A 26271-nucleotide genomic window follows, 5' to 3' on the forward strand; every position below is an offset into this window, starting at 1 on the left:
CGGGTACATGAAAGAATGAATGGGGCCATGTATCGTGAGATTTTGAGTGCAAACCTCCTTCCATCAGCAAGGGCATTGATGATGAAATGTGGCTGGGTCTTTCAACATGACAATGATCCAAAGCACACCGCCAGGGCAACGAAGGAGTGGCTTCGTAAGAAGCATTTCAAGGTCCTGGAGTGGCCTAGCCAGTCTCCCGATCTCAACCCTATAGAAAACCTTTGGAGAGAGTTGAAAGTCCGTGTTGCCAAGCGAAAAGCCAAAAACATCACTGCTCTAGAGGAGATCTGCATGGAGGAATGGGCCAACATACCAACAACAGTGTGTGGCAACCTTGTGAAGACTTACAGAAAACGTTTGACCTCTGTCATTGCCAACAAAGGATATATCACAAAGTATTGAGATGAAATTTTGTTTCTGACCAAATACTTATTTTCCACCATAATATGCAAATTTTCTCAGTTTGTCTCCCATAGTTGAGGTCTACCTATGATGTAAATTACAGACGCCTCTCATCTTTTTAAGTGGTGGAACTTGCACTATTGCTGACTGACTAAATACTTTTTTGCCCCACTGTATATCTATTTTATCAATTAATACATTGTGCAACAACTCCATGTTGTATTAGACCATACAAAGTGCTATTGTGCATAAAGTGCCATATAAATATACTGTATCAATAATAGTCCACAGTCCATAAATGTATGATTAATAGTGAAATTAGTGCAGCTGAGTACATATTCACATAATTAACTCACCCAAATAAGGATATGATTTAGAACATGGAGGACACCATGAATGCTGTGTCCGGCATTCTAAAATATCAAATGGGGAGACCTGCCCTATAATGGGCTAGAGATATGTGTCTGATGAAAGTCCCATCCAAAATAACACCGATATTTCAATTGTGCGCATTAACGGAAGAAAAGTATGATGTATACCGTTCTGTGCCTCATCGAAGATGGTGCCGGGACATCCAGAATGGAGATGCGCGAATAGGGAATTTGCCACACACACTCCGACATTGGCAGTCATCCTATGTATGTGTAATGAAGCGCTTGTACATGCGCAGTTGATATTTTAGAACGCCGGACACAGCGTTCATGGTGTCCTCCACGTGCTAAATCATATCCCTACTTGCACAATGTATTAATTGATAAAATCATGTATGAATTGCACATTGTAATTGTAACTATGAATAATTATGGATTGTTAAGTAACTTGTATTTATACTCTCCTGTGAGTGAGACTCACTGCTTGAGAAAGGCTCAGTATGAGCCGAAACGTAGCCATGCTATGTGGGTCTAATTAAAGTCCACTTTTTTCACTTTTGAAATTTTGGAGTGCTGCCTTCTTTTTTGTTTTTGTCTGGATTTGGCAAGTTTTGGATTTATTGCTGAGGAGGCCTGGGCACCCACCATATGGTATTGTGCTGTTTCTACTGTATAGATCTATAGATAGATCTATAGATAGATAGATAGATAGATATTCACTTATAATTGTATTGTGTACATTATATGTGAACATGGTATGTGATGATATGGCATTCAATGGAGTATGTAAAAGAAGAGGTTGGGCAATTCTTTTTTTTTTGTTAAATGATAGATCTTTATTTAGCTTAAAAAAACGCATACAAAGCTATATGAAAAAAACGCATGAAAATCTGAATCAAAAACTCATGGATTTTTAACTGCTTTCTCTGGCAAGAGAGGAAAAATCTGCGCAGAATATTCCACAGGAAAATCCGCAACGTGTGCACATACCTTAAAGCTGCCACGCACATTAGACTGGAGCCGGCCAACTATCCGATGTACGTATATGGGAGCCTTCCTGCTCTCATGCAACAGATGATGTCAGATGAGAGAAGTGTTGGACGGTTGAAATGTAAATTCTCAATGCTTTAGTTTTCAGGAGAGATTAACCGCAGTCAGTGATTTCAGGCATTTTTTTTTTCGCTTTTCTCCTGATTGAATGCAATTAATTGTTCGGACCACATTCACATGTGTAGATACCTATATTATCTGATTGTGTCTTTTGGTGTCATATCTCAGCTCTCTACAACTTGGAGCTTGCGTGTAGCAGTAATACATACATCAACCTTTTCATTTTGATTTTACATTCAAATCCATCAAACAGGCTACCATGCAACACATACAAAAATCTCAGACCCTCGGCACTACTAAGGCTAATCGTGTAAAACGGATTATCTGCAATTTTTCCATGAACAGCAACAGTTTCTGTCCATCCTGGGTAGTATGAGCTCAAATGTACTGTTTGTCGAGGCTAAACAGCACAGGGGAGGTCTCACCGAGGCTTGCCTGTGTGCACTGGATAGGATGGTAAGCACTATGGCTTTTTTGGTGTCCTCTTGCAGTAGATCCACCAACATGTTCTGACCTTGCAACTCCAAAGGTCCCAGCACTCTGGACGAATAGTATCTGTGACTGTTTTCCTGTGGAGAAAAAACAACCAAATATTTGACTATCATAAAAACAGTTAAACAATTCCTCCACTTCTGGTTGCAGTGGAGACCTTTGTCTTATTTCATTTCAAAGGGTTCTTACAAAATAGTAAGTAATCCCCTAAAACTTACGATACTGATAGCTGTGGTCCGCTACTGGGACCCCAAGGATACTGAGAATAGGGTTGTGAAACCTGCAGAACAGTGTCTTGAATGGAGCGATGGTGCACATGATCGACTTCAACTTCATTTATTGTCTATTTGTTATATATCTGACTGCTAAAACAGTTTGCCTTTAGAAAATAGGTGTAATCATGAAATTATTTTTTCACTAGAAATCAAATCAGTTGGAGATAAAAACATTTTTACAGCTAATGTTCTGTTTGCAGATATTAAAAAAGAGATGGAGTGCTAAAATTAAATGTAGAATACTACAAAATCAAAACCACATAGGTCAAGTTTGTTTAAGAGCTCCACAACAAGCATAAGAAAGCTGCCAATCCACCCCATCAGTGGCGGGCAAACTCCTGTACATTCTTTTCTCTCCTCCAGTGCCAGGCAATGTATTACATACACCACTGAATCAGCATTGCTTTGCTCTAAGTCAAAATGTTGAAAACCAGCCGGGCACCAACTGTGACCTTTCCAGTGTTATTTGATATGCCGTTATAACTTTATTTAATTCTGTTAGTATAATGAAGTACAAGCAGGATTCACTTAGAGTAATGCTGCACAGATTCAGATTAAACTATGTTCTTTGTGATATTTAGATTTTAGCAGGAGCTCAAGCAATGTAAATGTACTGTAGAAGTACAGTATACAGAAACCCGTGGTTTAGAGATGAGGTGCTCAAGTAGGGTTCCAAGCCGTCTACAAGCAAGTAAGGGACTCTGCATTCAAATTGCACTGAAACAAATTCTTTTTGATATCAATCCAAACAGTATGTTTCCGTCCTAATTATTAGACCTTCAGAACTGATTGTCATGCGGTATCCTCTTATGTCCTGCCAAATAGTAGCAGAGAGGAATGCAACATGTGTCTCCTCTCCTTTAACCATCATGATGGTAGCAGGTTATGTTATTGCTCTTATATTATCATGAGGCCTCATGTGCCTCCACACTGGTTCTTCCTCCACGGCTTTAACTCCTACATAAGCGTATTTATTGCTCATGCTTTCACTCTTGGATACGTATAGGCTCATGTTTTGCTTTATTTTTTTCACCTTGATTAATGGGCTTGTTTGTGGTCATGTGCATATGTTTTCCACCAGCCATGATTTCTTGACATTGGATCTTCTCACATTAGGCTCCACATAGCCCTTTACTAGAGTGCCATTGCGGGAATTGGCAGGTTAGCCACATACCGTCTTAAGTCTTTTTTTATGTAACGTGCCTCTTTTGATATAACAACCTTAGGATTATTATCATATTATCAGCATTATATTGGGTACATGTGTATATAAATAAAATTCTATAATTTATCTATAAAGCATTCAGTCTTTTTGATCTATATAACCTGTAACCAGCACATGGGAGGAGGTCACTGATTAGTCCCTATACACACAGTAATGTGTGTTTTATGCATAGGCTTTTTTAATTGTTTCACATGATGGGAAAAGTCACATGGTCTATGGTGTAAGTAAATGGGCTCTACAGGCAGTCTGGGATCAACTAGCCTGGAGAGAGGAGTCTCCAGTGGCTTTGTGGCTTGGCAAGCACAGACTGAGCCTGTATTGCTCCAGAGTGGGGTGCCACCTGCAACGTATGGACTGTGTTGCAGCGTTTTATTTCCTTTCTTGTTTTAGCCAGAAAGGCTGGGTTTATTTCCCAACGTGTTGGTTTATGCTGCCTTAAAATAAATCAATGACGATTTAAAGAGACCGTGTTCCCATTTTTCTACCTCTATATACCGCCACGTGAGCTGAGCTACCACAAATGGTGTTTCGAATGCAGGCAATGTTCCGGGAACGCCAGTAGCAGCTGTGGGCAAACCGCATGTCCTTGGTAATGGAGGCCACAAGCCAGTGGACAACGTGAGGCACAATAGAGAACCTGCTCAAGCATCTGGTGAGCACGCAGCAGCAACAGCTACATCAGGAGACAAGTTGCTTATCCTGCAACAGCATCAGGACCAGTTCAGACTACAACAGCACCAGATAGAGTTGTTTGCCGACGCAATTCGTGGGAGACCGGAAGCCCAGCCCTCAAGTCCAGCTGATGACACGCACGTCCGGAAGGCGGTAAGATGAGCAATGCAGAAAATGACCCCGGGTGATGATATAGAGGCATTTCTGACTTTTTGAGCGGATAGCGGATCGCGAGAGACTGCCGCCAGACCAGTGGATAGAGGTGATGGCTCCCTAACCATCCCGCGAGCCCCAGAAGGCTTATTACGACCTGACTTTACAAGATGCCCGGGAATATGCCAAACTAAAAACTGAGTTACTGGCGTGCTCGGGGGGACTAAGTCTGTCTGAGCACGAAGGGTTCTTCACCCTTTGCAGTGAGAAACCTCCACACTCACAAATGTTCAACTTGCTGCATCTGGTGCAGAAATAGTTGCAGCCAGAGTCCTCCACCCCAGCTCAGACTGGAGCGGGTTGTAATGGACAGGTTTATCCATTCCCTTCCAAGGCTGGAAGAGACATGGTTTGCCCAGGGGGATCCCCGGAATGCAGATGACCTGGTTGGCCTAGTAGAAAGTTACCATTTGGTCGACAGGTCCCTAAGGAAGCCGAGGGGTGTTGCATCTCCATACTGAGGTACCCAGTGGGAGCCCGAGTCCCAAAAGAGGGGTAGCAGAGCCACCACTGGGAGAAGTCCGAGGACCCAAGGAGCCATTGAAGGGTTGCAAAAGGCTGCTGGTAAAGACCTGATCTGTTGGCGGTGTCACGGTCCTGTACACATCGCTGCCCATTGTCCTTTGTCTTCTGAGCAGATAGATTGCAGCCTAGGCAGACGATGCTCTTATTTTGCTTATCCTGCTTGCAGTGTGGACCTTCAGCCCGTAGAGGGGCCTCCGTCATGTCCCGTGTCCATAAATTGGGTGCTGGTGTCAGGACTATTGGACTCGGGGAGTTTGGTGACCCTGATAAGGGCCACACTTCCCTACCAGTTGATCCCAGGGAAACATGTGCATGTCCGCTGTATCCACGGAGATGCCAAGGAATACCCCGTGCCAGAGTGTATATAAAAACAATGGCACTGAGCCCCATAAGGTCAGGGTTGTGAGAGATTTGCTACACCCCGTGATATTCAGGTGGGACTTCAGCCTGTTTTGGGACTTGTGAGGAAAGGTGGGAATGCTAAGCGACTCAGGGGCCAACTCAACCCTGATCAATCCCCATCACAGCCAGAGGTGGAGGAGTTCCCCTTGTGCGTCCTGTCCGGTAACCAGGATTAGACAGTAATCAGTGAGTCTGAGGTTCCTGATCTCGGGGTTTCTGGGGGAAATTTTGCTTCGACTCAGATGCGGGATGTTACTCTAAAAAATGCATTTGAAAATGTGTCTGTGATAGATGGGTTTGCTCAAGAGCCGGGGGCTGACACCAGGTTCCCACACTTCACCGTTAATGGTTAATTACTGTTTTGGGTGACCACACTGAGGCAAGGGGAGATAGTGGAGCAGCTCTTGGTTCCAGGTCCCTACCTGAGGAGGATTTTAGACATGGCCCATTCACATGTTTTGGGGGGACATCTGGAGGTAGAGAAAACAGGAAAGAATCATACAGAGGTTCTATTGGCCCAGGGTGTTACTGGGAAATCTAAATTATTCTAGGTCCTGCCCTACCTGTCAGATAACCACTCTCTACTCACTTCCGAAGTCCCCTAGTTCTGTTATCATTGATAGCGGTCCCACTTGAAAGGATTGCCATGGATCTAGTATGTCCTCTTGTTAAATCTGCACGAGGGCACCAAAACATGTTAGTGGTAATGGACTATGCGGCTCAGTACCCTGAAGCCGTACTACTAAGAAACTCCTTGTCCAAGAGTATCGCCCTGGAACTTGTTTATATTTTTGCACGGATGGGTCTGCCGAAGGAGATTTTGACAGATCAGGGAATCCCTTTCATGAGCAAGGTAATGAGGGACTTGTGGAAGGTCCTTCAGATTAATCAGCTGCGAACCTCAGTCTACCATCCACAGGCAGAAGGCCCAGTAGAGTGCTTCAATAAGACCTTGAAGGCGATGTTCAAGAAGGTAACTGAGAATCAAGGTTGATACTGGGACTATCTGTTTCCATTCCTGCTCTTCTCAATCAGAGAAGTTCCACAATTTTCTACTGGCTTCTCACCATTCGAGCTTCTGTATGGTCGATATCCGCAAGGGCTCCTGGACATTGCCAAGGAAACCTGGGAAGCCGAGGTCACGCCACACCGGAGCGTCATAGAGCATATTGCCCAGTTACAGAAGAGGATGGTGAAAGTGATGTTAATCATGAAAGAGCATCTTCTGCATGTGTAAGGGGTACGGGGGCCAGTTTAATGTCCTGCGCTCCTTGTATATGTCCTAGGTAGAATGTCATATGGCTTGTAAATATGTTCTTGATAGAAACAGTGTATTTCATATAATGTGTGTGTGTATTGTGGTGCAGTGACCACTGTGTCCACTAGGGGGCACTGTGTGGGTGTCCCAGGACAGGCATACAGGCATGTACATTGTGCAAATGGAAATAGGATGAATGGCAGGATGGTAAATGACCATTATGTATCCCAGGGTGGGTGGCCCTGGGATGGAAGCTTGAATGTGTGTTAATCAGCAGAGGTACTGCTGAGGTTTCTGTTTCAGTGTATCAGGGAAGAGCTTCCAGGTGGCTGGTGAGATGGGTGGGACCAGTCACCTACAAACCCACCCAGGGGAGTGTGGCTAAATGCCCATATTAAGCATGTATATGTCTGGGTTAGGACCTGCGATGAGGTCATAGCCATGTGATCTGGTGGGCGTGGCTACGGACCATATAAGGTGACCAGGGTAGGTCACATGGGAGTGAATGCCTGGATCTGATTGGTCCGTGTGGAAGGTCCCAGAAGGCCGACGTGCTAGAAGGCATGCTACCTTCCTGATGCGCACATGTGGACGCCGCTGACCGTGTGTGACCTGTGTGTAACAGCCTGTGAGTGCTGGCCAGTCCTCAGGAGGAAAGGGACGTCAGGACTGAGAAGCAGCTAAGAGGTAACCCCCAGACAGAGGGGGAATTATCTGAGACTGTAGAGCCTGTTTGCTGGATAAAGCACAGCCTGTGTGAACACAGGACTAAGGGAGCGGTGCTCCACTATGAACATTCGTTTTTGTCTGCTGTAAGACTTATCGTTTTCCTCATGCTGCTATGGTTTATGTTGCATAATAAACCGTATGGACTATTATATGAAAAAGCCTGTGCCGGACCTGGTCTACCTGCAGCCAAGTGAGTGTTCCCCAATACCCTCAATAAGCGCTACCTTACAATTTGTGGAGAATGCTAAGGGCACTGTTGTAGCCTTGTTGCTAGGGGGCAACGGACGAGGACTACAAAATCGGTTGCTAGGGTCAACTGTCTCAAGAAGCACATGTTGCAGTGCTGGCATCGCTGAGCCAGGGAAGTAAACAGTCGTGAAAACCGTGAGTTATGCTGACCGAGGTCAGAGAAAGAGACTGTTGGTAATTTGTGGGATACCTCTGAGGAGAAGAGGTGTCCGGGAACCTGTGTGGCCGACACCAGCAGGTAACGGACAGGTGTCTGTGTTGTACTGACCGGGGTCACTGAGAAAGACTACCTGAATTGTTCAGAGCGCCAGGTCCTGGAGGGTCAATGTTGGGAAATTCTGGGAGAACAATTGGATCCATGGAGCACGTGCTGCGACGCTGGAACTGGTGAGGCCGGTGTGTTCGGAAACCCTGGGAGCAGGGTCAGATCCCAGAATAGCACCCGGTGAGGCCTGTGTGTTGGACGGTTCCATGTGGGACGGACGTCCTAAATAGCACTCAGACAGGCCACGTGTGTTTTTGTGTTGTGTTTTTTTCTTCTCCCATTCAAGTCAGCTTGCGGTGACTCAGTGGGATCACGAAGGTGACAAGCGGCTTGCTGTAACTTGCGGTTACGAAGGTGATGCCAGCAACTGTTTGTGAGCGGCAGCCGGAGGTGCCGGTGCTTTGCGGCTACAGCAGGAGCTGTGGCAGTGCCATCATTTGCTGGTGTGGTATCGTAAGAGGACAGACAATTCATCTTCTTAAAGGGTAAGTTTTAAGCCCAAAAGACATAAGCGGTACCGTGTGAACTCTAGACTAAGAAGGCCTGTAGAGGGGACATGGGGAAATCCCGAAAGGGGGCGGTGGCCCAAATCGGGGTGGTGACCCAAAAAGGGGTGGAGTCCCAGAGGGAGGCGGTGACCCAAATCGGGGTGGTAACACAAAAATGGGTGGAGTCCCATGGGGAGGCGAAGTCCAAAAGGGATAGTGGTCCAAAAAGAGGTGGAGTTTTCAAAGGGGGCAGCACTAGTTACCTCAGTGGACATGTCTGGGGAACAGCGGTGATTGTGTATGACTTTCTGAGTGCGGCACATTCTTTCCAGATGATGACGGGCCGCAGGTGTGTATTGTGATGCTACACCATGAAGGAGTCTCTGGACGGCTGGACTCAGAATCAGGTGACTCTGACAGGAACTCCTCTCGTTTTCTGTCTGACCGAGAAAAAGGTCAAGGTTCGCTGCCACTATGGGGTCACTGTGGACTATACTGTGGACAGAGTAATGATTGAGGGGTCCAAAAGGGTTGAGTGCCAAGGTGGCAGTATACCACCAAACTTAGTGTATCCCTTTGAGAGGGGCCAGGACTTTGTCTTGTTTGAAGATGCATGGGAAGTTGATGAAAGGTGGGGTGGCTCAAAGGAGGAGGTAGCACCAACCTAAGGTCGGTAGTCCAGAGCTCCGGATGAACGAGAGAAAGTGTGGGTCTGACCAACTCGGGGATTTGGCTGGGGTGACCAAACGTGTGACTGTGAGCAATGTGGGTACCTCCAGAAAAGGGGTCCGACACCTGTGTGAATGGGGGCTTGCTGTTCCTGGATGACGGTGAGTGATGACTCCAATTTGACCGCTATCACCCGACAGCTAGAGGGTCAAGTTGACAACCTGACCAAGGAAGTGTGCATGTGGAAAGAGCGAGTTGACAGTTTTCACCAGGTAGAAGTGCACCTACAAGACTTGGAGCAAGGGCACGAAGAGATGTGTCAACAGCTCGCGAAAGAATGTTTAAAGGTGGCGAGTATGGAAGTTGCCAACTCCACGCAGTTGGAGCGGCTGCGCCACCTAGAGTCCGAGCTCTCGGGAGTCAAGGCCCTGAGACAAACGGCCAAGCACAAAGTAGATGTGCTGGAGAAAGAAGTATTGGAGCTCAGAGGTCACCTGTCAACGTGGCAAAATATGAATAAGACCCTCAGAGAAGATGTGGAAGTGCTCAAAGAAACTGTAAGAGGTCTTCTGCGGGAGAAGTTGGTGGACAAAGACGTACAGCAGCCGTGCCTGAGTGATAGCAAGGCGGAGCTGCAAATGCCCATCTTGGCAAGGTGTCCTGAAGAGGGTAACTCAGGAAGAGTGTGAGCTAAGAGCTGGAAAAGACAGTCACCCGGTCATGGCAGATGTCTTGAGGGAAGTGTCCGAGGTAAACCAGGAGCCATCTGCCCATGAAGAGAGCAAGTCCATGATCTTCAAATACGTGATTGATGTACCTGAATACGTGCAAGAAGCCTGTACCGGTGAAGGTATACATGAGGCTTTTAAAAAGGTGGTCAAAGCGTGTAGGGTGCACTGGGCACCTGATACTCGGCAGTTGATGGTACTATCAGCCAGTGAAGACAGCAAAGCGGGTAGCTGTCCTGACAGATATGCATCTGCAATGTCTCCACGCTAAACAGATGTTCAGGTGGAGTAATGTGAAAGCTGCTCAATGTCTAGAGCTGGCAAGGGAAGCTAAGAATCGGCTGGGATTGGGGGAAGATGTAATTCCGGTACCCAAATATCTGGTGGGGAGAGTCGTTGGAAGGCTCGGGAAGGTAATGCAAAACCTTGTGGATATCTCCGGTGTGGCGAGGGTGAGGATCCCTCCTGATGGTGAAGTCCAGGTATCTGGTGAAGAAGGCATGATTTCCATCATTGTGGTTGGCTCCATGGAAAGCCTTAGTAACTTTCGGATGCTCCTGGAGTATCGAGTGACGTACCTGCAAGAGATAGAACAGTTGAGACTGGACTGACTGCAGGTTACTAAAGAGATGCGGAACATCAGATGGTGACAGCCAGCATTCTGGGGTATAAGGACTAGAAGGTACCCTCCAAATAATGAGATGGCGGGTAGCCAAAGACTTTCTGCAAGTGGCAGTTCTACTCATAGTATGAGACAGAGAGACCTTAGCTCCTGTGAGACACTAAATGGGTCAGATTCAGGCCAGACAGTTGACGCGACTAAGTGGGACTTCTGACTGTACCCACCGGGAGCGCCGGCCAGTGAGAGAAAGGTCAGGTGACGGAGCGCACTGCAGAAAGGTGGAGACTAAAGAGTGTCTGGTGATGCAGATGGACTTTGACTGGAAGACCAAAGCCCAAGACCGATATACTGACCGCTGGGGGTGGGCGAGGCCTAACGTAAAAATGATGCCCAAAACAGGCTGAGACGGTCCTCTCGACTCGTAGGGCAAGGTGACATGGGTTCCCGTTCTCAAGACCCCTGGGTGATGTCATGTGTTCAACCCCACAAGTTTGAACAGAGGGGGGAGGTATGTGGTGCAGTGACCACTGTGTCCACTAGGGGACGCTGTGTGGGTGTCCCAGGACAGGCATGTACATTGTGCTAATGGAAATAGAATGAATGGCAGGATGGTAAATGACCGTTATGTATCCCAGGGTGGGTAGCCCTGGGATGGAAGCTTGAATGTGTGTTAATCAGCAGAGGTACTGCTGAGGTTTCTGTTACAGTGTGTCACAGAAGAGCCTCCAGGTGGCTGGTGAGACGGGTGGGACCAGTCACCTACAAACCCACCCAGGGGCGTGTGGCTAAACACCCATATTAAGCATGTATATGTGTGTGTATGGCTGGGTTAGGACCTGCGATGAGGTCATAGCCATGTGATCTGGTGGACGTGGCTACGGACCATATAAGTTGACCAGGATAGGTCACATGGGAGTGAATGCCTGGATCTGATTGGTCCGTGTGGAAGGTCCCGGAAGGCCGACGTGCTAGAAGGTATGCTACCTTCCTGACGCGCACATGTGGACGCCGCTGACCGTGTGTGACCTGTGTGTAACAGCCTGTGAGTGCTGGCCGGTCCCCAGAAGGAAAGGGATGTCAGGAGCGAGAAGCAGCTAAGAGGTAACCCCAGACAGAGGGGGAATTTTCTGAGAGACTGTAGAGCCTGTTTGCTGGATAAAGCACAGCCTGTGTGAACACAGGGCTAAGGGAGCGGAGCTCCACTATGAACATTAATTTTTGTCTGCTGTAAAACTGTTATCGTTTTCCTCATGCTGCTATGGTTTATGCTGCATAATAAACCGTATGGACTATGTTATATAAAAAAGCCTGTGCCGGACCTGGTCTATCTGCAGCCAAGAGAGTGTTCCCCAATACCCTCAGTAAGCCCTACCTTACAGTGTATATATATATATACACTCACTGGCCACTTTATTAGGTACACCTGTCCAACTGTGTGTTAAGACTTAATTTCTAATCAGCCAATCACATGGCGGCAACTCAGTGCATTTAGGCATGTAGACATGGTCAAGACAATCTCCTGCAGTTCAAACCGAGCATCAGTATGGGGAAGAAAGGTGATTTGAGTGCCTTTGAACGTGGCATGATTGTTGGTGCCAGAAGGGCTGGTCTGAGAATTTCAGAAACTGCTGATCTACTGGGATTTTCACGCACAACCATCTCTAGGGTTTACAGAGAATGGTCCGAAAAAGAAAAAAAATCCAGTGAGCGGCAGTTCTGTGGCCGGAAATGCCATGTTGATGCCAGAGGTCAGAGGAGAATGGGCAGACTGGTTCGAGCTGATAGAAAGGCAACAGTGACTCAAATTGCCACCCGTTACAACCAAGGTAGGCAGAAGAGCATCTCTGAACGCACAGTGCGTCGAACTTTGAGGCAGATGGGCTACAGCAGCAGAAGACCACACTGGGTACCACTCCTCTCAGCTAAGAACAGGAAACTGAGGCTACAATTTGCACAAGCTCATCGAAATTGGACAGTAGAAGATTGGAAAAACGTTGCCTGGTCTGATGAGTCTCGATTTCTGCTGCGACATTGGGATGGTAGGGTCAGAATTTGACGTAAACAACATGAAAGCATGGATCCATCCTGCCTTGTATCAACGGTTCAGGCTGGTGGTGGTGGTGTCATGGTGTGGGGAATTTTTTCTGGGCACTCTTTGGGCCCCTTGGTACCAATTGAGCATCGTTGCAACGCCACAGCCTACCTGAGTATTGTTGCTGACCATGTCCATCCCTTTATGACCACAATGTACCCAACATCTGATGGCTACTTTCAGCAGGATAATGCGCCATGTCATAAAGCTCGAATCATCTCAGATTGGTTTCTTGAACATGACAATGAGTTTACTGTACTCAAATGGCCTCCTCAGTCACCAGATCTCAATCCAATAGAGCATCTTTGGGATGTGGTGGAACGGGAGATTCGCATCAGGGATGTGCAGCCGACAAATCTGCGCCAACTGTGTGATGCCATCATGTCAATATGGTCCAAAATCTCTGAGGAATGCTTCCAGCACCTTGTTGAATCTCTGCCACGAAGAATTGAGGCAGTTCTGAAGGCAAAAGGGGGTCCAACCCCTTACTAGCATGGTGTACCTAATAAAGTGGCCAGTGAGTGTGTGTATATATATATATATATATATATATCGACCATCATCTCCTAGTGTGAACACGTGCAAGCTGCAAAAACTGCACAATATAGATAAAAAGAATACAACAGCAATGTGCATGAATCTAGGCCATGTGAAAACACAGAAAAACATTAAAACCATTAAATTTAGATAATCCTCAAAAATATTTTTCGAAAAAAATTTTAAACTTACAGTAATACATGAAAATTAAGGTTCTTAGTGCACAAATTGGCCAATTCATGTAAGCCCATCAACCATGGCAAGGTGACCTCCCTCTGATGGGTCCCTGTTCTACCGTACATAAGCCACTTTTGGGCCACCAGCCTACAATTTTGGACAAACATGTCACTACTGGGCTAAGCCTACAATTTATGTGCAGGTAGAGCTGATTGCGGCCACCTGCAAGGCCAATGGGAGGGGTGCAAGATCAGACTGGAGGCAGATAGCATCCAGTAACTAAATATACAAAAAAAGACCAGCACCTCCTAGTGTGAACATGTGCAAGCTGCAAAAACTGCACAATATAGATAAAAAGAATACAGCAGCACATGTGCATGAATCTAGGCCATGTGAAAACACAGAAAAACATTAAAACCATTCAATTTAGATAATCTCAAAAATGTATTTATAAAAAAAAAGTTAAACAGATGAAAATAAAGGTTCTTAATGCACAAATTGGCCAATTCATGTAAGCCCATCAACCATGGCAAGGTGACCTCCCTCTGATGGTTCCCTGCTCTACTGTACATAAGCCACTTACATGAGCTTACATGAATTGGTCTATTTGTGCATTAAGAACCTTCATTTTCATCTATTACTGTAAGTTTAAAACATTTTTTTGAAAAAACTATTTTTGAGGATTATCTAAATTGAATGGTTTTAATGTTTTTCTGTGTTTTCACATGGCCTAGATTCATGCACATGTGCTGCTGTATTCTTTTGATCTATATTTTGCAGTTTTTGCAGCTTGCACGTGTTCACACTAGGAGGTGCTGGTAGTTTTTTTTGTCTATTTAGTTACTGGATGCTATCTGCCTCCAGTCTGATCTTGCACCCCTCCCATTGGCCTTACAGGTGGCCGCAATCACCTCTACCTGCCCATAAATTGTAGGCTTAGCCCAATAGTGACATGTTTGTCCAAAATTGTATTCTGGTGGCCCAGAAGTGGCATATGTACGGTAGAGCAGGGACCCATCAGAGGGAGGTCTGATGGGTCCCTCTGCTGGGTCTTGATGGCTAAACATTCCTTTTCCACTATGGAATAGTTTTTCTCGTCGCAGGATGACAACTTCTGGCTAAGATACATTGTGGGGTACTCTAACTCGTTCACCTCTTGAGATAAGACAGCACCCAGCCCAACATCCGACCCATCCGTCTCGACCACAAACTCCTCGGAGAAATCAGGTGCTACCAGCACCGGCTGTTTACACAGTGCCAGCTTCAGTTCCTAGAAGGCCGCATCTCCGCTTCTGGAGACCACTTAGCCATAGCCGACTTTGTCTTTTAAGGAGGTCTGTCAGAGAGGCGGCTACTATGGCGAAGTTTAGGATAAATCTGTGGTAATAGCCCACAATGCCCAGGAACGCCCTGGCCTGCGTCTTTGAGAAGGGTTCTGGCCAGCCCTGAATCGCCTCAACTTTACCTGGGGCTTTATTTCACCCCTGACTACAGTGTATCCCAAGTATTGTGCTTCCTCCATTCCCAAGGCACATTTGTTCAGGTTTACGGAGAAACCCACCTTCCGTAGAGCATCAAATATCGCCTGGACCTTGCTCAGATGGCTTTCCCAGTCCTGCCTGAAGATGACAATATCGTCCAGGTAGGCCGCTGCCTACCTCTTGTGGGGAGCTAGGATCCAGTCCATGGCTCTCTGGAATATGTCAGGAGCGCCTTGTAACCCAAACGGTATCCTAGTATATTGGAAGCATCCATTTGGCATTGAAAAGGTAGTCTTGGGACATGAGGATTTGCCAATACCCTTTCTTGAGGTCAGTGGTAGCAATGTAACGAGCCGGCCCTAGCCTCTCAACTAATTCATCGATCCGGGGCATTGGGTAAGCATCAGTCTTAGAAACCTTGTTCAGCTTCCGATAGTCATTGCAAAATTACCATTCCCCATTTGGTTTCGACACTAGGATTATTTGTCTGGACCAGCCATTCTTAGATTCCTTGATGACTCCCAGGCTCAGCATCCACTTTATCTCCTTTGAGATAACCGCTGGGCATGCTTCGGGAATCCGGTCTGGCTTCAGATTGACCCAGACATGAAGTTCTGTCAGGACGACATGCTCTTTAACCTTTGCACAACCTGTAAGTTCTGAGAACAGGTTCCTGTTACACTAGCAACTTTCGGCACAGCTGCTTCTGCGAGTGAGACAAGTTGCTTGCGACCTTAACATCCTCCACACCAACATCGCACTTGGCCAGCAGACGAGGAGCTTACATGGGTTCTCGGTCCTGCCACGGTTTAATCAGGTTCACGTGAAACACCTGGTAGGGCTTCCACTTCCCCGGTTGGTGTATTTTGTAGTTGACATCACCACCTTTAACCACCACCTAATAAGAACCCTTCCACTTGGCCAGAAATTTGGTCTCCACCATGGGTATCAGCACCTGTATTGAATCCCCTGGGTTGAACTGTCTTACCCTGGCTGACCTATTATAAACTCTAGACTGGGCTTCCTGAGCCTTGAGGAGGTGCTCCTTCACAATGGGCATCACATTGGCGATCTTCTCTTGCATCTGGGTGACATGCTCTATCATTCTTCTTTAGGGGGTGGTTTCACCTTCCCAGGATTCCTTCGCTACATCCAGGAGTCCTTGAGGGTGTTGTCCATAGAGCAGTTCACACGGGGAGAAGCTGGTGGATTCTTGGGGAACTTCCCTGATGGATAACTGCAGGTAAGGATACAGACAGTCCCATTCTTGGCCGTCCTTCTCCACTGCTTTTTTTTTAGCATCGCCTTCATAGTTTTGTTAAACCTCTCCTCCAGTCCAGTCTGGGGATGGTATACTGAGGTTTTGAGCTGGGAAATTTGCAGTCTTTCACAGCTCCCTCTTGGCCTTCGACATTAAGGGGGTCCCTTGGTACATTAGTATCTCATTCGGTAGCCCGCTTCGGGAGAAGATTTGGATCAGCTCCTTAGAGATACACTTGGCAGAGGCATTACTTAAGGGTACCGCCTCTGGGTACCAGGTAGCATAATCCAAGACCACCAATATATATTGATGTCCTCTTGTAGATTTCACCAGGGGTCCCACCAGATCCATCACTGTCCGCTCGAATGGCACCTCGATGACGGGCAACGGTACCAGAGGACTATGGAAGTGGGCTACTGGGGAGGTCAGCTGGCACGTGGAGCAGAAATGACAATAGTTTAATAATTTCTCTGTAACACCCCGGTCAGTAGAATCTCTGTAGAATGCGTTCCTGGGTCTTATCTGTTCCCAGGTGACCACCCAACACATTAAATGAGCTATGTGTAACACCCTGCATCTATATGGCCCTGCTACCAATAACTGCTCTATCACCTCACCTCTTGGCTTGGTTACCCTATAAAGCAGATCCCTAATCAAAGCAAAATGAGGAACCGACTGCCCCGTTCCTGAGACACACCACTTAATACAGTAACATTTTCAATCGCCCCTTTAAGAGTAAAGGCCCCGTCACACTAAGCAATGCACCAGAGATCCCGACAACGATGTGACCCAGTCAGGATCGCTGGTGCATCGCTAAGTGGTCACTAGTGAGCTGCCAAACAGGCAGATCTCACTAGCAATGTAGCGATGCAGCAGCGGTCATTACCTGTCAGACGCGGCGATGAAGACGTCCTCCCGCCCGCTTCCACGCGTCGTTCGCCGGCGCCAGCAGGAAGCGGCTGATGAGAAACGGCCCAGTACGTTCTCACGCGATCAGCGATAACCAGCGGGGGAGCCGGTCAGAGGTAAGTATCACATAGCGATATTGCTAGCAATATCGCTGCTGCGTCACAAAATCGGTGTGACGGGGCCTTTAGGTCCCTGAGTTGGGCAGTTCCAAAGATTCCCCCGGACACCTCCAGTTCAGGGATGTTGGCCTCAGTGGATGCTGCCTCATCCTCATAGCCAACAAGCATGCAAAATGGAAACCTGTCATCCTCAGCCCACAATGAGGGTTTTTTTGGGAGCAACCTGGCTGTTGTCCGGACAACCAGACGTCCTACCTTTTCCCCACAAGTCCCAAAATAATACAAAGTCCTGCCCTATTATAATAGGGTGAAATAGGTCCTTGACCATGCCGACCGCATGTGACTTGGTGCCACAGTTTGTGTTTATGACCACTTGAGCCAAAGGATAGTCCTTAGCGTCGCTTTTGCTTTGTGGTTTGCAACACAGTCAGGCTGGAACAGAAAAGGACCTTCTCTAGACTTCCCACAAAGTTGGAAGTATACAAGTGTCCAAAATGAATTGCTGTTCTGAAACACCTAGGCTGACCCCCAAAAACAACCACTTAGCATTATCCCTCCTACATCAACTTTGCAGTCATGCAGGTAACGTTCTTTGTGATTAATCACTCCACAGAACACATTTTCACTGCTCCAGATTTCAGTAGTGGCTGCTGTACTCCACTCCATCTGATTATTGGCATCGTGTTTGTGTTGTAAGGATGCATACAGCTTCTCATCCATGGCATATAGCTCCTAGCACACTGTTTTTGTACTTATGTTAATGCCAGAGGAGGTTTGAATCTCTGTAGTTAATGTGTCAGCAGAGCATTGGCGACTTTTATGTACTATGCAACTCCAGCTCTGTGATTATTACATGGTTGCTGTGGTTCCCAATTGCTTCTACTTTTAAATAATACTACTCACAGCTGACTGTGGAATATTTAGAGGCAAAGAAATGTCATGAACTGACTTATTAAACCAGTGGCGCTTATTATATGACCAGGCTTGCATCAGTGAGCTCTTTAACAAACTTTTGAAGTCAGTCTGGCTATGGGCTCAGTTATATACACGTCTGCCAATGTGGCTAACTGGTGAACCTGAATTGCATGATTAAGACATATGTCTCAATACATTTCTACATATACAGTCATGACCCAAAGTGTTGGCAAACTTGAAATTGTTCCAGAAAATGAAGTATTTCTCCCAGAATATTATTGCAAATACACCTGTTTTGTTCTACACATGTTTATTTCCTTTGTGTGTATTGGAACAACATAAAAAAACTGAGAAAAATAGACAAATTGGATACAATTCATGCAAACCCCCAAAAATGGGCTGACAAAATTGTTGGCACGTATCCAAAATTGTGAATAAACAACTTAAAAACCAAATTGTCACGATCACAAGGGTCGGTCCAGCGGACGGCACAACAAACACCAACGACAGGATGGGAAAAGGGGAAGGAAGGACCTAATACTAGGGAATGACAGATGGGGCACCTCCTAACTCAGCTCGTTCCTATCCCTAAGCTCTCCTAACGCCCTATGTGGGTGTTTCTCCCAGCCGCCGTCACTTATCTGGTCACCTCACTAAACGCTGGCTACTGCACTGGCCGGCAAGGACCCTAGCATCACCACTGAAGATAGTACAGACATGGGATAGTGATAAGCGTGAGACAGACAAGGTAAATAAACAAGCAACTTAGCTCCAGGCTCCGCTGCTAAGCTCCACACCGCAGAGGATATGGAAGCAGGACCCAGAACTCCACAGCAGATTCAGCGTTGACACCAGAGAGCTGCAACTCCAAGGCTGGCATACATAGAAAACTATTACCAACAGTCAGCTGATGCATCATGTGACAATTTAAAGGATGGTGGGAGTGGTCACTACCCACATCAGCTGTCCATCAAAACAGCAGCTTCTAGGGAATGAAAACTGACATCCCTTGCTGCAATGAAAGCAGAAAACAATGTTTAACCCCTTCCTGACATGAGACGTACTATCCCGGGCCCCTATGCCCATGGACGGGATAGTACGTCTAGCGCGATCAGCGGCGCCCACGTGGTGCGCGCTGCTGATCGCGGCCGGGTGTCAGCTGATTATCACAGCTGACACCCGGCACAATGTGTCAGGGGCGGTCACGGACCGCCCCCGACACGTTAACCCCTTGCACACTGCGATCAAACATGATCGCGGTGTACCGGGGGTTAAAGGGAAGCATCGGCAGGGAGGGGGCTCCCTCCGTGCTTCCCTGAGCCCCCCACGGCAGCGCAAAGTGCAGCGCTGCTGCGGGGGGCTCCTTTCCTCCAGGCCCCCCAATCCAAGATGGCGACGGGGGCCTGAGGAAGCTGGCTTCCTCAGTGCCTGCAAAGCGCAGGCATGAGGAAGCCTTCTGCAGTGCCTGTGTCAGATCGCTGATCTGTCACAGTGATCTGTGATGTGACAGATCAGCGATCTGTCACAGGACAGTGATGTCCCACCTGGGACTATTTAATAAAGTAAAAAAAAAAAAAAAAAAAGTGTTAAAATAATTAAAAAAAAATCGTCAAATAAATTAGAAAAAAAAAAAAATTTTCCCCCAATAAATCCATTTTTTGGAAATAATAAAAAAACAAACAATAAAAGTACACATATTAGGTATCGCCGCGTCCGTAATGACCCACCCTATAAAACTGTCCCATTAGTTAACCCCTTTAGCGAACCCCTTAAAAAATAAAAATAAAAAACGAAGCAAAAAATAATTATTATCATACCGCCAAACAAAAAGTGTAATAACGCGCGATCAAAAAGACGCATATAAATATCCATGGTACCGCTGAAAACGTCATCTTGTCCCGCAAAAAACGAGCCGACACACAGCATCATCAGCAAAAAAATAAAAAAGTTATAGCTCGCAGAATAAAGCGATGCAAAAATAATTATTTTTTATATAAAATAGTTTTCATTGCATAAAACCGACAAAAACATAAAAAAATGACATAAATGAGGTATCGCTGTAACCGTACTGACCCGAAGAATTAAACCGCTTTATCAATTTTACCGCACGCGGAACGGTGTAAACGCACCCCCCCAAAAGAAATTCATGAAACGCTGGTTTTTGTTCATTCTGTGTCCCAAAAATAGGAATAAAAAGCGATCAAAAAATGTCACGTGCCTGAAAATGGTATCAATAAAAACGTCAACTCGTCCCGCAAAAAATAAGACCTCACATGACTCGGTGGGTCAAAATACGGAAAAATTATAGCTCTCAATATGTGGTGATGCAAAAACTATTTTTACAATAAAAAGCGTCTTTTAGCGTGCGACAGCTGCCAAATATAAAAACCGCCATAAATAGTAAATCAAACCCCCCGTCATCACCCCCTTAGTTAGGGAAAAATAATAAAATTAAAAAAAAAGTATTTATCTCCATTTTCCCGTTAGGGTTAGGGCTCAGATTAGGGTTAGGGGTGTGTTGGGGTTAGGGTTGGAGTTATAATTGGGGGGTTTCCACTGTTTGGGCACATCAGGGGCTCTCCAAATGCAACATGGCGTCTGATCTCAATTCCAGCCAATTCTGAGTTGAAAAAGTCAAATGTTGCTCCTTCCCTTCCAAGCTCTGCCATGCGCCCAAACAGTGTTTTACCCCACATGTAGGGTATCAACCTACTCAGGACAAATTGCAAAACAATTTTTGGGGTCCAATTTCTCCTGTTACCCTTAGGAAATTAAAAAATTGGGGGCAAAAATATCATTTTTGTGGAAAAAAATGATTTTTTTATTTTCACGTCCGAGTGTTATAAACTTCTGTGAAGCACTTGGGGGTTCAAAGTGCTCACCACACATCTAGATAAGTTCTGTGGGGGGTCTAGTGTCCAAAATGGGGTCACTTGTGGGGAGTTTCAATAGTTTAGGTACATCAGGGGCTCTCCAAACGCACATGACACCCGCAGACCATTCCATAAAAGTCTGCATTCCAAAACGTCACTGCTTCCCTTCCGAGCCCCGACGTGTGTCCATACAGTAGTTTTCTCCCACATATGGGGTGTCAGCGTACTCAGGCCAAATTGGACAACAACTTTTGGGGGTCCAATTTCTCCTGTTACCCTTGGGAAAATGAAAAAATTGGGGACTAATTGATCATGTTTCTGGAAAAAATACGATTTTTTTATTTTCATGCCCTGGCATTATAAACTTCTGTGAAGCTCTTGGGGGTTCAAAGTGCTCACCTCACATCTAGATAAGTTCCTTAGTGGGTCTAGTTTTCAAAATGGGGTCATTTGTGGGGGGTTTCCACTGTTTAGGTACATTAGGGGTTCTCCAAAGGCAACATGACACCCGCAGACCATTCCATCAAAGTCTGCATTCCAAAACGTCACTACTTCCCTTCCGAGCCCCGACGTGTGCCCATACAGTAGTTTTCTCCCACATATGGGGTATCAGCATACTCAGGACAAATTGGACAACAACTTTTGGGGTCCAATTTCTCCTGGTACCCTTGGGAAAATAAAAAAATGGTGACTAAAAGATCATGTTTGTGGAAAAAATACGAATTTTTTATTTTCACGCCCGGGCGTTATAAACTTCTGTGAAGCACTGGGGGGTTCAAAGTGCTCACCACACATCTAGATAAGTTCCTTGGGGGGTCTAGTTTACAAAATGGTGTCATTTGTGGGGGGTTTCCACTGTTTAGGTACATTAGGGGCTCTCCAAAGGCAACATGACACCCGCAGACCATTCCATCAAAGTCTGCATTCCAAAACGTCACTACTTCCCTTCCGATCCCCGACGTGTGCCCATACAGTAGTTTTCTCCCACATATGGGGTATCAGCATACTCAGGACAAATTGGACAACAACTTTTGGGGTCCAATTTCTCCTGGTACCCTTGGGAAAATAAAAAAATGGTGACTAAAAGATCATGTTTGTGGAAAAACGAATTTTTTATTTTCACGCCCGGGCATTATAAACTTCTGTGAAGCACTGGGGGGGTCAAAGTGCTCACCACACATCTAGATAAGTTCCTTAGGGGGTCTAGTTTCCAAAATGGTGTCATTTGTGGGGGGTTTCCACTGTTTTGGTACATCAGGAGTTTTCCAAACGCGACATGGTGTCCGATCTCAATTCCAGCCAAAAACGTCAAATGGCGCTGCTTCCCTTCCGAGCTCTGCCATGCGCCCAAATAGTGGTTTACCCCCACATGTGGGGTATCAGCGTACTCAGGACAAATTGCACAATAACTTTTAGGGTCCTGTTACCCTTGGAAAAATAAGAATTGAGGGTGAAAAGATCATTTTTGTGGAAAAAATATGATTTTTTAATTGTATGGCTTTATGTTATAAACTTCTGTGAAGCCCATGGGGGTTCAAAGTTCTCACCACACATCTAGATAAGTTCCTTAGGGCTCTAGTTTCCAAAATGGTGTCATTTGTGGGGGGTTTCCACTGTTTTGGTACATCAGGGGTTTTCCAAACGCGACATGGTGTCCGATCTCAATTCCAGCCAAAAACGTCAAATGGCGCTGCTTCCCTTCCGAGCTCTGCCATGCGCCCAAATAGTGGTTTACCCCCACATGTGGAGTATCAGCGTACTCAGGACAAATTGCACAATAACTTTTAGGGTCCTGTTACCCTTGGGAAAATAAAAATTGGGGTGAAAAGATCATTTTTGTGGAAAAAATATGATTTTTTAATTGTACGGCTGTACGTTATAAACTTCTGTAAAGCCCTTGTGGGTTCAAAGTTCTCACCACATATCTAGATAAGTTCCTTGGGGGGTCTAGTTTCCAAAATGGGGTCACTTGTAGGGGGTTTCCACTGTTTAGGTACATCAGGGACTCTCCAAACGTGACATGGCGTCCAATCTGAATTCCAGCCAATTTTGCATTGAAAAAGTCAAACGGCGCTCCTTCCATTCTGAGCTCTGCCATGCACCGAAACAGTGGTTCCCCCCACATATCAGGTATCTGCGTACTCAGGACAAATTGCACAATAACTTTTGCAGTCCAATTTCTCCTGTTACCCTTGGTAAAATAAAAAAAATTGAACCTGAAGTATTTTTTTTATGAAAAAAAGTTAGATGTTCATTTTTTTTTTAAATATTCAAAAAAATTCCTGTGACGCACCTAAAGGGTTAATAAACTTCTTGAATGTGGTTTTGAGCACTTTAAGGGGTGCAGTTTTTAGAATGGTGTCACTTTTGGGTATTTTCTATCATATAGATCTATCATAAGTGGCTTCAAATGTGATGTGGTCCTAAAAATAAAATGGTGTTGTAAAAATGAGAAATCGCTGGTCAACTTTTAACCCTTATAACTTCCTAACAAAAAAAAATTTTGGTTCCAAAATTGTGCTGATGTAAAGTAAACATGTGGGAAATGTTAGTTATCAAGTTTTTTGTGTGCCGTATCTCTGTGATTTAAGGGCATAAAAATTCAAAGTTGGAAAATTGCGAAATTTTCAAAATTTTCGCCAAATTTCCGTTTTTCTCACAAATAAACGCAAGTTATTTGAATGAAATTTTACCACTAACATGAAGTACAATATGTCACGAGAAAACAATGTCAGAATCACCGGGATCCATGGAAGCGTTCCAGAGTTATGACCTCATAAAGGTACAGTGGTCAGAATTGTAAAAATTGGCCCGGTCATGAACATGCAAACCACCCTTGGGGGTGAAGGGGTTAAATTAATGCAGAGCCAGAGCTGTCACAAATCCAAAAATGAATTGTGACACAAAATTGTTGAAAAATAACAATCTCAAGGTTACAAGTCTCTATTTCCAGAGATCTTGATGTTCCTTTGTCCACGGTGCGCAACATAATCACAATCTTTTTAATCCATGAAACTGTATATAATCTCTCTGGACGTGGACGGCAGAGAAAAATGAATGATGAAAGGTTGCAACGCAGGATAGTCTGGATGGTGGATAAGCAACACCAATCAATTTCAAAGAAATTCAAGCTGTCCTGCAGTCTCAGGGTGCATCAGTGTTAGTGTTAACTATCTTGTCGACATTTGAATGAAATTAAATGCTATGGCAGAAGATGCAGGAGGACCCCACTGCTGACACAGACATAAAAAAGTAGACTGCAATTTGCCAAAATGTATGTGAGCAAGCCAAAATCCTTCTGAGAAAGTGTCTTGTGGATAGATAACACCAAGATAGAGCTTTTAAGTAAAGCACATCATTCTGTTTACCAAAAACGGAATGAGACCTACAAAGAAAAGAACACAGCACCTACATTCAAATAAGGTGGAATTCAAAGATGTTTTTGGGTTGTTTTGCTGTCTCTAGCACTAGGTGCCTTGTCTGTGTGCAATGCATCATGAAATCTGAAGATTAACAAAGGATTTTGGGTCACAATGTAGTTCCCAATGTCAGAAAGCTGGGTTTGCATCCCAGGTCATGGGTCTTCCAGCAGGACAATGACCCCAAACATACTTTAACCCCTTACCTACAAGGGACGTAATATTCCATCCATGTGACCCTGGACCTAATTACCATGGACGGAATATTACGTCCCAGCGATCAGCGGCGCCCACGTGGTGAGCGCCGCTAATCGCGGCCGGGTGTCAGCTGATTATCACAGCTGACACCCGGCACAATGTGTCAGGGGTGGTCACGGACCGCCCCCGACACGTTAACCCCTTGTACACCGCAATCAATCGCGATTGCGGTGTACTGGGGGTTAAAGGGAAGCATCGGCAGGGAGGGGGCTCCCTCCTTGCTTCCCTGAGCCCCCCCACGGCAGCGCAATTTGCAGCACTGCTGCGGGGGTCTCTTTCCCTACAGGCCCCCGGATCCAAGATGGCGACAGGGGCCTTCGGGAGCCTGTAGGGAGCTGACTTCCTCACTGCCTGCAAAGCGCAGGCATGAGGAAGTCTGCAGAACTGCCTGTGACAGATTACTGATCTGTCACAGTGATCTGTGATGTGACAGATCAGCGATCTGTCACAGGACAGTGATGTCCCACCTGGGACAAGGTAATAAAGTAAAAAAAAAAAAAAGTGTTAAAAATAATTTTAAAAAAATCGCTAAATAAATTAGTAAAAAAAAAAAAATATTCCCCAATAAATCCATTTTTTCAAAATAAAAAAAAAAACAATAAAAGTACACATATTTGGTATCGCCGCGTCCGTAGCGACCCGCCCTATAAAACTGTCCCATTAGTTAACCCCTTTAGCGAACCCCTTAAAAAATAAAAATAAAAAACGAAGCAAAAAATAAAGATTTATTATCATACCACCGAACAAAAAGTACAATAATGCGCGATCAAAAAGACGCATATAAATATCCATGGTACCGCTGAAAACATCATCTTGTCCCGCAAAAAATGAGCCACCATACAGCGTCATCCGCAAAAAATTTAAAAAGTTATAGCTCGCAGAATAAAGCGATACAAAAATAATTATTTTTTATATAAAATTGTTTTCATTGCAAAAAAACGACAAAACATAAAAAAACGACCTAAATGAGGTAACACTGTAACCGTACTGACCCGAAGAATAAAACCGCTTGATCAATTTTATCGCACGTGGTACGGCGTAAACGCACCACCCAAAAGAAATTCATGAAACGCTGGTTTTTGTTCATTCTGCGTCCCAAAAATCGGAATAAAAAGCGATCAAAAAATGTCACGTGCACGAAAATGGTACCAATGAAAACGTCAACTCGTCCCGCAAAAAATAAGACCTCACATGACTCGGTGGGTCAAAATACGGAAAAATTATAGCTCACAATATGTGGTGATGCAAAAACTATTTTTACAATAAAAAGCGTCTTTTAGCGTCTGACAGCTGCCAAACATAAAAACCCGCCATAAATAGTAAATCAAACCCCCCGTTATCACCCCCTTAGTTAGGGAAAAATAATAAAACTAAAAGAAAATGTATTTATTTCCATTTTCCCATTAGGGTTAGGGCTCAGATTAGGGTTAGGAGTGTGTTGGGGTTAGGGTTGGAGTTATAATTGGGGGGTTTCCACTGTTTGGGCACATCAGGTGCTCTCCAAAGGCAACATGGCGTCTGATCTCAATTCCAGC

General features: G+C 45.4%; 1 protein-coding gene across 4 annotated transcripts in view; it reads right to left on the reverse strand.

The window, feature by feature from the left end:
* The window catches only part of PLXDC1 (plexin domain containing 1), a 167582-nt gene that overhangs the window by 92822 nt on the left and 48489 nt on the right, over positions 1-26271 (reverse strand). For 3 of the 4 annotated variants that reach the window (XM_073572524.1, XM_073572523.1, XM_073572522.1), the window contains exon 3: positions 2309-2452. The exons of the other annotated variant lie outside the window; for it this stretch is intronic. In XM_073572524.1, coding sequence (XP_073428625.1) covers positions 2309-2452 — 144 coding nt within the window. The remainder of the gene's footprint in view (positions 1-2308; positions 2453-26271) is intronic. 4 annotated transcript variants of the gene reach the window in all.

The sequence above is a fragment of the Dendrobates tinctorius genome, unplaced genomic scaffold (genome assembly GCF_039654945.1).
Source record: "Dendrobates tinctorius isolate UK_male_01 unplaced genomic scaffold, ASM3965494v1 ptg000032l, whole genome shotgun sequence".
NCBI lineage: Eukaryota > Metazoa > Chordata > Amphibia > Anura > Dendrobatidae > Dendrobates > Dendrobates tinctorius.